Raw genomic sequence first — 15,629 nt, 5'->3', positions numbered from 1 at the left:
CAGAAGGATCTAGAACACAACCCTGTGGTTACAAGCTGCTGCTGCTACTGCCAGGTCCAGTGAAGTTAACGTGACAAATGTACAGGGTGAACAGGATGTTCCCTGGCTGTGTTTCTGGCCTATATCTATCTGGTCAGACGCTCGTAGTCATGCCATGTACACTGAATCAGCGTTTGAGCCATGGCCAGTGTTTGAGACAGCCGTGAAAAACTAGGCCTGTTTGCCAGGTCCACTTCTACTTGGACCCCACTTACATAATGTTGTTTAGCCTCTATATGGGGGCGATTGCTCTGCAGAACACTCTCTTCAGACAGTCAGCACTGTTACTGCAGCAGCATGGTTCCTATTAATCCACAGCTGACTATGGTCCACTGCCCAGTCTTCCTCTGGTCTTCTGTACCACTCATAGTGACCCAGTGAAGTTAATAGGAACCTATAAGCTCAGTGTGTTTGTGACCAGACCAGACGGTCTCTCCAGCGTGGAGGGTGGGGTAGTTACTGTGCCCCAGTGGCAGAACAGGAGGGAGGGGAGTGTCCCTGGGAAATAGGGAGGATGTGGGGGGTTGGTGGAGGTAAGGACAGAGACTGGGAATGGATGATGACTGGAGTATCAGTAGGAAAGGATGAGTGACAGGGAGAGCCTCAGGGTGGTACTATCACTACAGGCCCTGGGATAGAGAGAGGAAGAGATGGAGAGAGAGAAAGAGAGAACCAGGCTTGCAGACAGGTTGTTTCCAGTCTCTGTTACTCTCCTAAACCACAGAGAGTCTGCTCTCCTCTGCCACATTGTTTCCCCATTCCCGCCGTCATGAAAATCATGATTTAATCTAATTAACATTTGGCTGCCTTTTGTTCAGAATGGGCTCATTATGGCGCCAACGACAGGACAGAGTGGGCAGCATGCCAATGAAGGGGGAAAGAGGGATGGAGATAGGAGAAGAAAGCGAGTGGAATAAAGCGTGTGAGAGAGGGGGAGGAAAAGTGGTTTACAAGAGTTGTAAGAGAGAGAGGGATCCTTTTTGAGTGTGTGCGCACAGGGGAACATAACCCCAGGCTCAATGGTGGGACTCCGAAGGTCTTCTATCATTCCTCGGACAAGCTTCCTGACTGTTTCCAAAACTCCCTGTACCTCTCTCACTCTGTCTCACACTGTTCTGGAGATGGCTGTTAGTAGCACCAGCAGTCTAGGGTTTATTCAGTAGTGGAACGTTTAGAAGGTTGGCAGTAGAGACGTTGAATTTAATGGATACTGGGAAGAATATTGCCTTAAGAATATAAATAGTCAAACATATATGAAAAAGGTAATAGAAAAAAGATTGGGTAAGGGTCAAAGTAAAACATTTTTTTTAAGTCTCTTGCTCCCACCTCTCCCCAGTGCTTCGCCCTGGGATGTATATAATGGATATATCGGCAAGAAATTAGTACAATTGGGACTGTTTGAAAGGGGATCAGTTAAACATGGCCTGTTTTATTTATTTATCCCCCAGTTGATATTCCGTGAATTCTGTGTAAAATAGGTATTTCATAGTCTTTGAAAAATGATCATACCATGTGTCCACTTGGGGGCAGTGTAAGCTCTCTGAAAGTCTGAATTGTGCTGCTGAGTACAGGAACACATTCATTTTTGTGACAGCAATATCAGTGGGCAGCAGGTACTGTAGTACGATCCTTCTGTATAAGGTTAGTTGACAGACATCATCATGGTTTTTGTGGTGCTGATAACTTCTTTCTCTCTCCGTTTCTCTCTCTCTCTCCTCCATTCTCTCTTCTCTCACTTTCAGGATGAAGTGGGGSAGGGGAAGTGTTTGACAGAGGAGCGTCACTGGCTGTCAGAGTGTGAGCCTTACCACCAGGTAAGAGACCAGACCCCTTCTTATTGGCACTTAATTGCTTACTGTCCTAAGCCAATCAATTACCATGAATATAAATGTAACCTAAGTACCATATTACCAACATTTCATTATGCATTCTTTCACATTTGTTTAATTGTACAATTGTGCATACTTAATCTTCCTTTGAAGAGTGTGTGCATTGTCCATCATAGGATAATCCATGTCAAATCAGTGTGCACATGTCAGCGTAGGTGTTGAGTAACTCAGGAGTTGCGTGTTGAAACCCAGAGGCGGCAGCTCAGAGGCACGTCCGCTTCAAACGGTGTTACATGCAGTCTGACTTACATCGTCATCAGGTTATTACTGCCTTATTACTACTCCATTACTGCAAACCGAGCTTGCTGATGAGCCTCTTCAGCTCACTGGTCTTGGTCTTTAAAACACACACTGTGTACCAGACCTCTGGAGTCTGCCATAGTGTCAATGATTCGACCCATGAGTTACGTGGTGCTGTAGCATCCACAATGAGCACAAAGTCTCCGGTGGTGAAACTCAGCTTTGTGCTGTTCCACTTCGGACGATCCTGCATCATTGACAGATACTCACATGTCCATCTTCTCCAGAAAAGTTCTGCAAGGTACTGGGCTTGTTTCCATCTCCTTCGAGCATACAAGTCGTCCTTCTTGAACAGACCTGGTGGCAACAATGGTTATCCTTTGAGTTGAATGATGTGATTTGGTGTTAGGGAATCCAAGACACTTGGGTCATTCGAGACTGAAGTTATTAGGCAGTCGTTAAGAATAGCCTCCATCTCACATGGAGCTGTTTGCAGGGCTTCGTCATCAAACCTGCCTCACGACGGGTTGAAGAACACTCTTTACTTGCTGGATGAGCTGTTCCCACACACCGGCATGGTGAGCACTATGAGGAGTGTTGAATCTCCACTTTCTACCTTCCTGCAACAGGGCCTTTTGAAATTTGTCTTGGTTTAGATCCTTCMGAGCTTCTCTTAGCTCACGGTTAAAGCTGACAAAATGTATTCCATTGTCCTCTCCTAAACTCAGCAAAAAAAGGAACGTCCTCTCACTGTCAACTTGTTCTCAGCAAAATTAACATGTGTAAATATTTGTATGAATATAACAAGATTCAACAACTGAGACATAAACTGAACAAGTTCCACAGACATGTGACTAACAGAAATGGAATAATGTGTCCCTGAACAAAGGGGGGGGGTCAAAAACAAAAGTAACAGTCAGTATCTGGTGTGGCCACCAGCTTCATTCATTAAATACTGCAGTGCATCTCCTCCTCATGGACTGCACCAGATTTGCCAGTTCTTGCTGTGAGATGTTACCCCACTCTTCCACCAAGGCACCTGCAAGTTCCCAGACATTTCTGGGGGGAATGGCCCTAGCCCCCCCCTGCCGATCCAACAAGTCCCAGACGTGCTCAATGGGATTGAGATCCGGGCTGTTCGCTGGCCATGGCAGAACACTAACATTCCTGTCTTGCAGGAAATCACTCACAGAATGAGCAGTATGGCTGGTGGCATTGTCATGCTGGAGGGTCATGTCAGGATGAGCCTGCAGGAAGGGTACCACATGAGGCAGGAGGATGTCTTCCCTGTAATGCACAGCATTGAGAGTGCCTGCAATGACGACAAGCTCAGTCCGATGATGCTGTGACACACCTCCCAAGACCATGACGGACCCTCCACCTCCAAATCAATCCCGCTCCAGAGTTCAGGCCTCGGTGTAACGCTCATTCCTTCGATGATAAACGCGAATCCGACCATCACCCCTGGTGAGACAAAACCGCGACTCGTCAGTGAAGAGCACTTTTTGTCAGTCCTGACTGGTCCAGCGACGGTGGGTTTGTGCCCATAGGCGACGTTGTTGCCGGTGATGTCTGGTGAGGACCTGCCTTACAACAGTCCAGCCTCTCTCAGCCTATTGCGGACAGTCTGAGCACTGATGGAAGGATTGTGCGTTCCTGATGTAACTCGGGCAGTTGTTGTTGCCATCCTGTACCTGGCCTGCAGGTGTGATGTTTGGATGTACCGATCCTGTGCAGGTGTTGTTACACGTGGTCTGCCACAGCGAGGACGATCAGCTGTCTCTCCTGTCTCCCTATAGCGCTGTCTTAGGCGTTTCACAGTACAGACATTGCAATTTATTTCCCTGGCCACATCTGCAGTCCTCATGCCCCCTTGCAGCATGCCTAAGGAACGTTCACGCAGATGAGCAGGGACTCTGGTCATCTTTCTTTTTGTGTTTTTCAGAGTCAGTAGAAAGGCCTCTTTAGTGTCCTATGTTTTCATAACTGTGACCTTAATTGCCTACCGTCTATAAGCTGTTAGTGTCTTAACGACCATTCCACAGGTGCATGTTCATTAATTGTTTATGGGTCATTGAACAAGCATGGGAAACAGTGTTTAAACCCTTTACAATGAAGATCTGTAAAGTTATTTGGATTTTTACTAATTGTCTTTGAAAGACCGGGTCCTGAAAAAGGGACATTTCTTTTTTTTGCTGAGTTTACAAATGAACCGTTGAATGGGACTGAAGCATGAGTCTGTGTCAAAGGAATGAGCCATTTTGAGAATACCTCTTTACATTACTTCGTCCTCTCTTAACCTCAGTAGGTCTGCAGTAGTCAATGCCTACATGACTGAAAAGTGGTAGATCTGTAGAGATTCTGCCTATAGGAAGAGAAGCCATTTTCTGCTGTCCTACATTTCTATGTTTGCGTTGACAAGCCAGACATTCCCGTATGATGGTGCTTGCTGCTGAGTTGGCACGCAGAACCCAGTATATGCGCTGCAGCCTGGAGAGCATGACATTTCTCCTGCTGTGGCCAACCAGGTCATGACAAAGGAACAGTTTTGAAATGTGTCTGTCTTTGGGAAGAATGGCTGGGTGTTTTGTTTCTTCAGGCATGGCAGAGTTGCTAGCAGAGCTGCTAGACCCCACCTACCCTCAGGACACTGTTCAACAAGACTGGATCCATTCTGTACAACACCAGTCAAAAGTTTGGACACACCTACTCATTCAAGGGTTTTTCCTTTATTTTTTCTATTTTATACATTGTAGAATAAGAGTGAAGACATCAAAACTATGAAATAACACATATGGAGGCATGTAGATGACAGCTTTGCACACTCTTAGCATTCTCTCAACCAGCTTCACGAGGAATGCTTTTCCAACAGTTTTAAAGGAGTTCCCACAAATGCTGAGCAGTTGTTGGCTGCTTTTCCTTCACTCTGCGGTCCAACTCATTCCCAACCTTCTCAATTGGGTTGAGGTCGGGTGATTGTGGAGGCCAGGTCATCTGATGCAGTACTCCATCACTCTACTTCTGGGTCAAATAGCCATTACACAGCCTGGAGGTGTGTTGGGTCATTGTCCTGTTGAAAAACAAATGATAGTCCCACTAAGCGCAGACCAGATGGGATGGCGTATTCCTGCAGAATGGACAGATTTCCACCTGCCTAATGTCCATTGCTCGTGTTTTTTGTCCCAAGCAAGTCTCTTCTTCTTATTGGTGTCCTTTAGTAGTGTTTTTTTGCAGCATTTCGACCATGAAGGCCTGATTCATGCAGTCCCCTCTGAACAGTTGCTGTTGAGATATGTCTGTTACTTGAACTCTGTGAAGAACTTATTTGGGCTGAAATTTCTGAATCTGGTAACTAATGAACTAATCCTCTGCAGCAGAGGTAACTCTGGGTCTTYCTTTCCTGTGGTGTGTGGTGGCATATTTCTGATTTACCAAATGAGGAGAAACAAACTTCACACACTAGTCAGAGTTATACTTAAACTACATTTTTTATAATAATAAGAGCTTTGCAATAGCATTTGACTTTCAATGATGCGCCATCTCTAATGAACCATTGAAAGTGACAACAGAAAAGTACAAAGATCTTTTATAGCCAAGATACACCCCTCTCAACCTACATGACGAACCACAGATGTTAGGAACAGTTCACAACGGGACTTTATAATTGAGAAAGGAGTATCCCTTAGCCAGATAACATTCACTATAAATTATTGTTCAGTTAAATCAATTGTCAACTCTAGATACCCCATCTCAAGTAAACCCCTTCTTGACCCCTCTCCTGGACAAACTCACTGAGGGGAGTGAGCCTCTGTGTCATACACTATCCCAGGATAAGTGCAACATCAGAGAGGACATACAATGGTTCCAGACACTGCCATAATCCTCCCCMAATGCCAAAGGAGGGAGTGACTTGCGCACAGACATTGTGGAGACAAGTAATTGGTTCCCCCTTAATCACGCCATCCCTTCACATGGTTTAACAGATACATTCACATATGAAGTCAATGTTCCATCCTGTCCTCTTCCCTTTCTGATATTCTGCATAGCACCAGAGACATGTAAAAGACAAGCCTGACCTCTCCCCTCTCTGGGCCCCAAGTGACTGAGCCCCAGCTGAGGGAAGTCTATTAGAAATACATTCTAATAAAAAGTATATCACATAAGAATATTATGCAGATATGACATCTTAATTACTTATGTTACCCAACTAATTCTGATTCATCCACCACAGGTGGTCCTCATGAGAGCCAGGTTCATCATAGCGCTTGATGGTTTTTGCGACTGCACTTTAAGAAACTTTAAAAGTTCTTAAAATGTTCCACATTGACTGACCTTCATTTTTTAAAGTAACGATGGACTGTCATTTATCTTTGTTTATTTGAGCTGTTCTTGCCTGTCACGGCCATCAAAAGAAGTAGACCAAGGTACAGCATGGTGAGCGTACATATTCCTTTATTTAGGTGAATACGCCGACAAAACAATAAACACTACAAAACAACTGTGAAGCTTAAGGCTATGTGCTACAAATAAAGTTAACTTCCCACAAAGACAGGTGGGAAAAAGGGCTACCTAAGTATGGTTCTCAATCAGAGACAACGATAGACAGCTGTCCCTGATTGAGAACCCTACCCGGCCAAAACATAGAAATACAAATAATAGAACATAGAATACCCACCCCAACTCACACCCTGACTAAACCAAAATAGAGACATAAAAAGGATCTCTAAGGTCAGGGCGTGACATTGCCATAATATGGATTTGGCCTTTTACCAAATAGGGCTATCTTCTGTTTACCACCCCTACCGTGTCACAACACAACTGATTGGCTCAAACGCATTAAGAAGGAAAGAAATTCGACAAATTAACTTTTAACAAGGCACACCTGTTAATTGAAATGCTTTCTAAGTGACTACCTCATGAAGCTGGTTGAGAGAATGCCAAGAGTGTGAAAAGCTGTCATCAAAGCAAAGGGTGGCTACTTTGAAGAATCTCAAAGGTGTGTCCAAACTTAACTGGTACTGTATATGTGGCTGATCTCTTAACTGTGCCTTTGCTGAATGCAGCAATTTCCCCAGGAAACTCTGTTCTTGGACAAAGCGTACAACAGCTTCCTCTGCCTGGGCAATGTCGTCCACTGAGAGACTGAGTGTACAGCTTTGCTTTGAACTGACATGTGTGATCCTCCAACATTCTCCAGCTCCTACATGTGCTTAATGTCCTGCAATGTGTGAGAACAGCCTTTCAAGAACAATGCATAAGAATATAATGTCTTCCCATCTACCGGCTCAGAGCTTTTTCCATATATGCAGTTTTTTTTCTTCATTTCATTGACAAAGTTGAACTCAAGTGATTTCTTTGCTTCATTGTATACCCTTGCTGGATTCATGTGCAAACAGCTACGAACAAGTTCTTTTGGTTGACCACTTTTATACTGCGCTAAATAATAAAGCCTGTCTTGCATGGTGTCAGTTTTGCATTCAATACCATGTTGGAAAGCTTTAATGAATGACCTGTAATGAAGTGGGTCACCATCGAACACTGGTAGGCCTCTTGTTGGCAATAGAGTTTTTGCTGTTTATCAGAAATTCAGTGATGCCATTCAGTCTTTGGATAGCATGAAATTATGGAGAAAAAAGGGTAAAAATACAAAAAACATTAAAAAAGAGCATCTTGGTTGGTAGTAGCATTAGCATGGTAGCTASTAGCATTAGCTTGGTGGTTAAAGGAAAGGGAACGAGGAAATAGTAGCATCAGCTTGGTTGCTAGTAGCATTAACCTGGTTGGAACCTGCACTTTGAGTTGCTTGCCCATTAGCGCCATTTGTGGGTGTTGGTGGCTGCTGCTGTGGCTGCTGTGCTTGTATGATGTTGGTTGCAGAATGTAGCCTTGGTGCACCATGGTTTGTTCTCCCTGTTGGGATCCTGTAGGAGTAGGTTTCAAGTTTTATTAGTCGTATGTACAGGATACGCATGGTTTACATCGTCCAACAAAATCTTACTTGCAGGTTCCTTCTCGACAAGGCAACAACAATAAGAAATCAAATATAAGAATACGAACATAAAGTAAATGGCTCAGTAGAATAGAATAAACATTTCAAATCAAACTTTTTTTGTCACATGCGCCGAATACAACAAGTGTAGACCTTACCGTGAAATGCTTACTTTCAAGCCCTTAACCAACAGTGCAGTTCAAGAAGAGATAAGAAAATATTTACCAAATAGACTAAAGTAAAAAGTAACACAATAAGAATAACAATAACGAGGCTATATACAGGGGCTACCGTACCGAGTCAGTGTGCGGGTGTACAGGTTAGTTGAGGTAATTTGTACATGTAGCTACAGTAGGGGTGAAGTGACTATGCATAGATAATGAACAACGAGTAGCAGCAGTGTACAAAAGGGAGKGGGGTCAATGTAAATAGTCCGGTGGCGATTTTATTAATTGTTCAGTCTTATGGCTTGGGGGTAGAAGCTGTTGAGGAGACTTTTGGTCCTAGACTTGGCGCTCCTGTACCGCTTGCCGTGCGGTAGCAGAGAAAACAGTCTGTGACTTGGGTGACTGGAGTCTCTGACAATTTTATGGGCTTTCCTCTGACATCGCCTATTATATAGGTCCTGGATGGCAGGAGGTTTGGCTCCAGGGATGTACTGGGCCGTACGCACTACCCTCTGTAGCGCCTTACGGTCAGATGCCGAGCAGTTGCCATACCAGGCCGTGATGCAACCGGTCAGGATGGTCTCGATGGTGTGAATCTGATCTTGAGGATCTGGGGACACATGCCAAATCTTTTCAGTCTCCTGAGGGGGAAAAGTTTTTGTTGTGCCCTTTCACAGCTGCCTTGGYATGTTTGGACCATGATAGTTCGTTGGTGATGTGGACACCAAGGAACTTGAAACTCTCGACCCGCTCCACTACAGACCTGACGATGTTAATGGGGGCCTGTTCGGCCCGCTTTTTCCTGTAGTCCACGATCAGCTTCTTTGTCTTGATGACATTGAGGGAGAGGTTGTTGTCCTGGCACCATTCTGCTACTTCTCTGACCTCCTCTCAATAGGCCGTCTCATCGTTGTCGGTGATCAGGCCTACCACTGTTGTGTCGTCAGCAAACTTAATGATGGTGTTGGAGTTGTTTGGTCATGCAGTCATGGGTGAACAGGGAGTACAGAAGGGGACTAAGTACACACCCCTGAGGGGTCCCCGTGTTAAGGATCAGAGTGGCAGACGTGTTGTTGCCTACTCTTACCACCTTAGTCCCAGAGTACTTAGCTTAGTGATGATCTTCGTGGGCACTATGGTGTTGAACGCTCAGCTGTAGTCAATGAACAGCATTCTCACATAGATGTTCCTTTTGTCCAGGTGGGAAAGGGTAGTGTGGAGTGCGATTGAGATTGCGTCATCTGCGGATCTGTTGAGGCGGTATGCGAATTGGAGTGGGTCTAGGGTGTCCGGGAGGACGTGCTTCTACACCTGCATTGCTTGCTGTTTGGGGTTTTAGGCTGGGTGTCTGTACAGCACTTCGAGATATTAGCTGATGTACGAAGGGCTATATAAAATAAACTTGATTTGATTTGATTTGTTGATGTGAGCCATGACCAGCCTTTCAAAGCACTTTATGGCTACCAACGTGAGTGCTACGGGGCGGTAATCATTTAGGCAGGTTACCTTTGCTTCCTTGGGCACAGGGACTGTGGTGGTCTGCTTGAAACATGTAGGTATTACAGATTCGGTCAGGGAGAGGTTGAAAATGTCAGTGAAGACACTTGACAGTTGGTTCGCGCATGCTTTGAGCACACCTGGTAATCCGTCTGGCCAGCGGCTTTGAATGTTGACCTTTTTAAAGGTTTTGTTCACATCGGCTACCGAGAGCGTTATCACACAGTTGAGCGTAAGTAATAATACAGGAAGGCACAATTTATAGTACAATATTGATATTTGTATTGGGGAAGGGGTGGGGGCAGTGTATAAAATGAGCAGTATAATAAGAGTCTGGTAGCAGCAGTTGTGGTGTGTGAGTGCATGTGTGCTAAAGTGCGGAGAATCAGAGAAGGTGGTCAGTTCAGTTCAAGTGTTCATCAGTCTGATGGCTTGTAGATAGACACTGTCTCTCAGCCTGTTGCTATCAGACCTCAAACTCTGATACCATCTACCTAACGTGAAGGGAGAGAACAGCTCCTGGCTGGGGTGTGTGGGGTCCTTGATAGTACTGCATGCCTTCCTCAGGCACCGTTTTGAGTAGATGGGAGCATGGTCCCAGTGATGTACTAGGCCGTCTTCACCACCCGCTGTAAGGCCTTGAGGTCGTGGATGAAGCAATTCCCATACCAGGCTGCGATACAACCGGTCAGGACACTCTCCTTCGTGCAGCAGTAGTATTTGGAGAGGACCCGGGGAGGCATGTTACATTTCTTCAGCCGCCTTAGGAAGTAGACACTGATGCACTCTCAAGAGTGGTGGTGTTGTTGGTCCATGACAAGTCCTCAGTGATGTGGACCCAGAAGAACTTAAAACTTGTGAGTCTCTCTACTGCAGTCCCGTTGATGTGTATCGGGGCATGCTTCCTCTCTGCTTTCTGAAGTCAACAATCAACTCCTTTGTTTTGCTGACGTTGAGGTGGAGGTTGTTGTCATGATACCACAATGCCAGTTCACTTACCTCCTCCCTATAGGCTGACTCGTCATTGGTGGTTATCACCCCCCTATAACTGTGATGTCATCAGCAAACTTGATGATGGAGTTGGTGTCGTGCAAAGCCACGCAGTTGTTGAGTACAGCAGAGAACTGAGGACACACCCCTGGGGGGCCCTTGTGTTAAGAGTCAGTGTGGAGGTGTTGTTGCCAATCCTTTCAGCATGTGGTCTACCCGTCAGGAAGACCAGGATTCAGTTGCAGAGGTGGTGTCCAGACCAAGGGCACTGAGCTTTGTGTCGAGCTTGGCTGGAACAATAGTGTTGAATTCTGAACTGTAGTTAATGAACAGCACTCTCACATAGGTGTTCCTCTTGTCCAGATGTGTTATGGCCATGTGAATAGCAATGGAAATRGAATCTTCCATGGAACTGTTGGAGCGGTAGGGAAATTGGCATGGGCCCAGTGTGCCTGGCATGCTGGCCTTGATGTGGGCCATGATCAGCCTCTCAAAGCACTTCTTGATGACCAAGGTGAGCGCGACAGGGCAATAGTCATTTTGGCATGTCACCTGGTTTTTCTTGGGCACTGGGACAATGGTGGTCTCCTTAGAGCAGGTGGGGACTACAGCCAAGGACAGGTTGAAGATGTCTGAGAAGACGTCCACCAGCTGGTTAGGACACACTCTGAGGAGCGGCCAGGGATGCCATCTGGGCTGGCAGCATCAGAGAGTGAAAGCACCTGGTCGAGTGAAAGCACCTGAATTGTCTTGGATGGCTCTGCAGAACTATTGGATATCAGAGAGACGTMAAATTACCAGCACAACCAGCACTACGACCAGGGATACGACTTTCCCAAAGCAGATCCTTTGTCTGCATCTCCCAAGGCATTCAAACGGATTCTAGAGGCTGACCCAAAACAACCGCCGGAGGAGAGGGTGTTGTAGCGGTCTTCTAGTGAGGCTTCGGATGCGTGCACACCACCCACCGCTTCCGAGTATATTACTCGCTAATGTCCAGACCCAAGTTAACCTTTCTGGCGCAGGCGTTCCACTAGCGACCCACCTCGACAAAATCCGGTGAAATTGCAGAGCRCGAAATTCAAATTACAGAAATATAAATATTTAACATTCATGAAAATACAAGTGTCATACATCAAAATTAAGCTTAACTTCTTGTTAATCCAGAAGCTGTGTTAGATTTCAAAAAGGCTTTACGGTGAAAGCACACCATGCGATTATCTGAGGACAGCGCCCCGCATACAAAAGCATGAAAAATATTTTTCAACCAGGCAGGTTGCGATATAATAAAAGCCTTAACTTTGAAGATCTTCTTCTGTTGGCACTCCAAAAGGTCCCAGATACATCACAAATGGTCCTTTTGTTCGATAATGTCCTTCTTKATATCCATAAAAACTCATTTTAGCTGGCACGCTTCAGTCAATAATCCATCCAGTTTTCCTCCATCAAAATGCATACAAAATGAATCCCAAACATTACTAATAAACTTTTCCAAACAAGTCAAACAAACCTTAGGTACCCTAATACGTAAATAAACTATACAATTTAWGATGGAGAATCGTCATTGTCTTTACCGAAGAAAAAAACCAAAGAATGCGCTGTCTTCCAAGCGCATGGAAACACTACAGCCAAGATGGGAGCCACCTAGAAAAACAAAAATTTGTGGCTCATTTTTCCAAAAACCAGCATGAAACTTTTTCTAAAGACTGTTTACATCTAGTGGAAGCCCTAGGAACTGCAATCTGGGAGGATTTCGCCTTGTAATAAAAGTGACAGCATTGAAAACAGTGGTAGGCCGAATTTTGTTTTGGGGGGGATGGTTTGTCCTTGGGGTTTCGCCTGCCATATCAGTTCTGTTATACTCACATACATATTGTTAACAGTTTTAGAAACTTTAGAGATTTTTCTATCCAAATCTACCAAGTATATGCATATCCTCRCTTCTGGGCCTGAGTAACAGGCAGTTTACTTTGGGCACGCTTTTCATCCGGACGTGAAAATACTGCCCCCTACCCAAGAGAGGTTAACAAAGAGTTGCAGTTAGTTTCAGAGTGGATGGCAAGGAATAAATTAGTCCTAAATATTTCWAAAATKWAAAGCATTGTATTTGGGACAAATCATTCACTAACTAAATCATGTGGAAATTGAGCAAAGTGAGGTGACTAAACTGCTGGATTGTAAACTATCATGGTCAAAACATAATACAACAGTAGCTAAGATGGGGAGAAGTTTGTCCATAATAAAGCKCTTCTCTGCCTTCATAACAGCACTATCAACAAGGCAGGTCCTACAGGATCTGTTCAGTCATGGTCAGGTGCCACAAAAAGTCACTTAGGAAAATTGCTTTTGTCTCAGAACARGGCAGCAGGGCTGGCCCTTGGATGTATACAGAGAGCTAATATTAATAAYATGCATGTCAATCTCTCCTGGCTCAAAGTGGAGGAGAGATTGACTTCATCACTACTTGAATTTGTGAGAGGTATTGACATGTCTATTTGAACTACTGGCGCACAGCTCGGACACCCATACATACCCCACAAGACATGCCCCCAGAGGTCTCTTCACAGTCCCCAAGTCCAGAACAGACTATGGAAGGCGCACAGTACTACATAGAGCCATGATTACATGGAACTCTATACCACATCAAGTAACTGATGCAAGTACTAAAATTAGATTTAAAAAACAAAAAAATACCCCTTATGGAACAGCGGGGACTGTGAAGCCACACAGACATACACATCCACACACGATAACATATGCACTATACACACATGGATTTTTGTACTGTAGATTTGAGGTATTTGAGCAGATGGACTCCAGTCAAGTTGTGAAATTATCTCAAGGATGATCAATGGAAACGGACGCACCTGAGCTCTATTTCGAGTCTTATAGCAAAGTGTCTGAATACTTATTTACATAAGGTATCTGTTTTTTATTTTAATGCATTTTCAAACATGTCTAAAAAACTGTTTTGTATTTATTATGGATCCCCAACTACTCTTCCTGGGGTCCAGCAAAATTAAGGCAGTTTATTCACTTTTAAATACATTATAATACATTCACAGATTTCATAACACACTGTGTGTCTTCAGGCCCCTACTCCACCAATACCTCAAATCTACAGTACAAAAATCCATGTGTGTATAGTGCATATGTTATCGTGTGTGGATGTGTATGTCTGTGTGGCTTCACAGTCCCCGCTGTTCCATAAGGGGTATTTTTTTTGTTTTTTAAATCTAATTTTAGTACTTGCATCAGTTACTTGATGTGGTATAGAGTTCCATGTAATCATGGCTCTATGTAGTACTGTGCACCTTCCATAGTCTGTTCTGGACTTGGGGACTGTGAAGAGACCTCTTGTGGCATGTCTTGTGGGGTATGTATGGGTGTCCGAGCTGTGCGCCAGTAGTTCAAAAAACGGAGAGAGTGTGTAATACATCAAATAAGCTTAACTTCTTGTTAATCCGGCCGCTGTGTCAGATTTCAAAAGGCTTTACGCTGAAAGCACACCATGCGATTATCTGAGGACAGCACGCGCATACAAAAGCATGAAAAACATATTTCAACCAGGCAGGTGCGCCACGAAAGCATGAAATACAGCATAAAATAAATGCCTTACCTTTGATGATCTTCTTCTGTTGGCACTCCAAAGGTCCCAGATACATCACAAATGGTCCTTTTGTTCGATAATGTCCTTCTGATATCATAAAAACTCATTTTAGCTGGCACGCTTCAGTCAATAATCCATCCAGTTTTCCTCCATCAAACTGCATACAAAATGATCCCAAACATTACTAATAAACTTTTCGAAACAAGTCAAAAAAACCTTAGGTACCCTAATACGTAATAAACTAATACAATTTAAGATGGAGAATCGTCATTGTCTTTACCGAAGAAAAAACCCAAAGAATGCGCTGTCTTCCAAGCGCATGGAACACTACAGCCAAGATGGGAGCCACCTAGAAAAACTAAAATTTCTGGCTCATTTTTTCCAAAAACCAGCATGAAACTTTTTCTAAAGACTGTTTACATCTAGTGGAAGCCCTAGGAACTGCAATCTGGGAGGATTTCGCCTTGTAATAAAAGTGACAGCATTGAAAACAGTGGTAGGCCGTAATTTTTGTTTTGGGGGGATGGTTTGTCCTTGGGGTTCGCCTGCCATATCAAGTTCTGTTATACTCACATACATATTGTTACAGTTTTAGAAACTTTAGAGATTTTTCTATCCAAATCTACCAAGTATATGCATATCCTCACTTCTGGGCCTGAGTAACAGGCAGTTTACTTTGGGCACGCTTTTCATCCGGACGTGAAAATACTGCCCCCTACCCCAAGAGAGGTTAACAAAGAGTTGCAGTTAGTTTCAGAGTGGATGGCAGGAATAAATTAGTCCTAAATATTTCAAAAATTTAAAGCCATTGTATTTGGGACAAATCATTCACTAACTAAATCATGTGGAAATTGAGGCAAAGTGAGGTGACTAAACTGCTGGATTGTAAACTATCATGGTCAAAACATAATACAACAGTAGCTAAAGATGGGGAGAAGTTTGGTCCATAATAAAGCTCTTCTCTGCCTTCATACAGCACTATCAACAAGGCAGGTCCTACAGGATCTGTTCATCATGGTCAGGTGCCACAAAAAGTCACTTAGGAAATTGCTTTTGTCTCAGAACAAGGCAGCAGGGCTGGCCCTTGGATGTATACAGAGAGCTAATATTAATAATATGCATGTCAATCTCTCCTGGCTCAAAGTGGAGGAGAGATTGACTTCAATCACTACTTGAATTTGTGAGGGTATTGACATTGGTCTAATTTT

At 44.2% G+C, this 15,629-nt stretch overlaps 1 protein-coding gene across 4 annotated transcripts in view; it reads left to right on the top strand.

Moving 5' to 3' along the window:
* Positions 1 to 15,629, top strand: part of LOC111968790 (coiled-coil domain-containing protein 9B) — a 57,391-nt gene that overhangs the window by 14,200 nt on the left and 27,562 nt on the right. For all 4 annotated transcript variants that reach the window (XM_023994655.2, XM_070445208.1, XM_070445209.1 and 1 more), the window contains one exon: positions 1,782 to 1,853. In XM_023994655.2, coding sequence (XP_023850423.1) covers positions 1,782 to 1,853 — 72 coding nt within the window. The remainder of the gene's footprint in view (positions 1 to 1,781; positions 1,854 to 15,629) is intronic.

Source organism: Salvelinus sp. IW2-2015, linkage group LG9, assembly GCF_002910315.2.
Source record: "Salvelinus sp. IW2-2015 linkage group LG9, ASM291031v2, whole genome shotgun sequence".
Taxonomy (NCBI): Eukaryota; Metazoa; Chordata; class Actinopteri; order Salmoniformes; family Salmonidae; genus Salvelinus; species Salvelinus sp. IW2-2015.
Note: the sequence above shows the minus strand (reverse complement) of the source record. Positions and strands in the feature narration are given on the sequence as shown.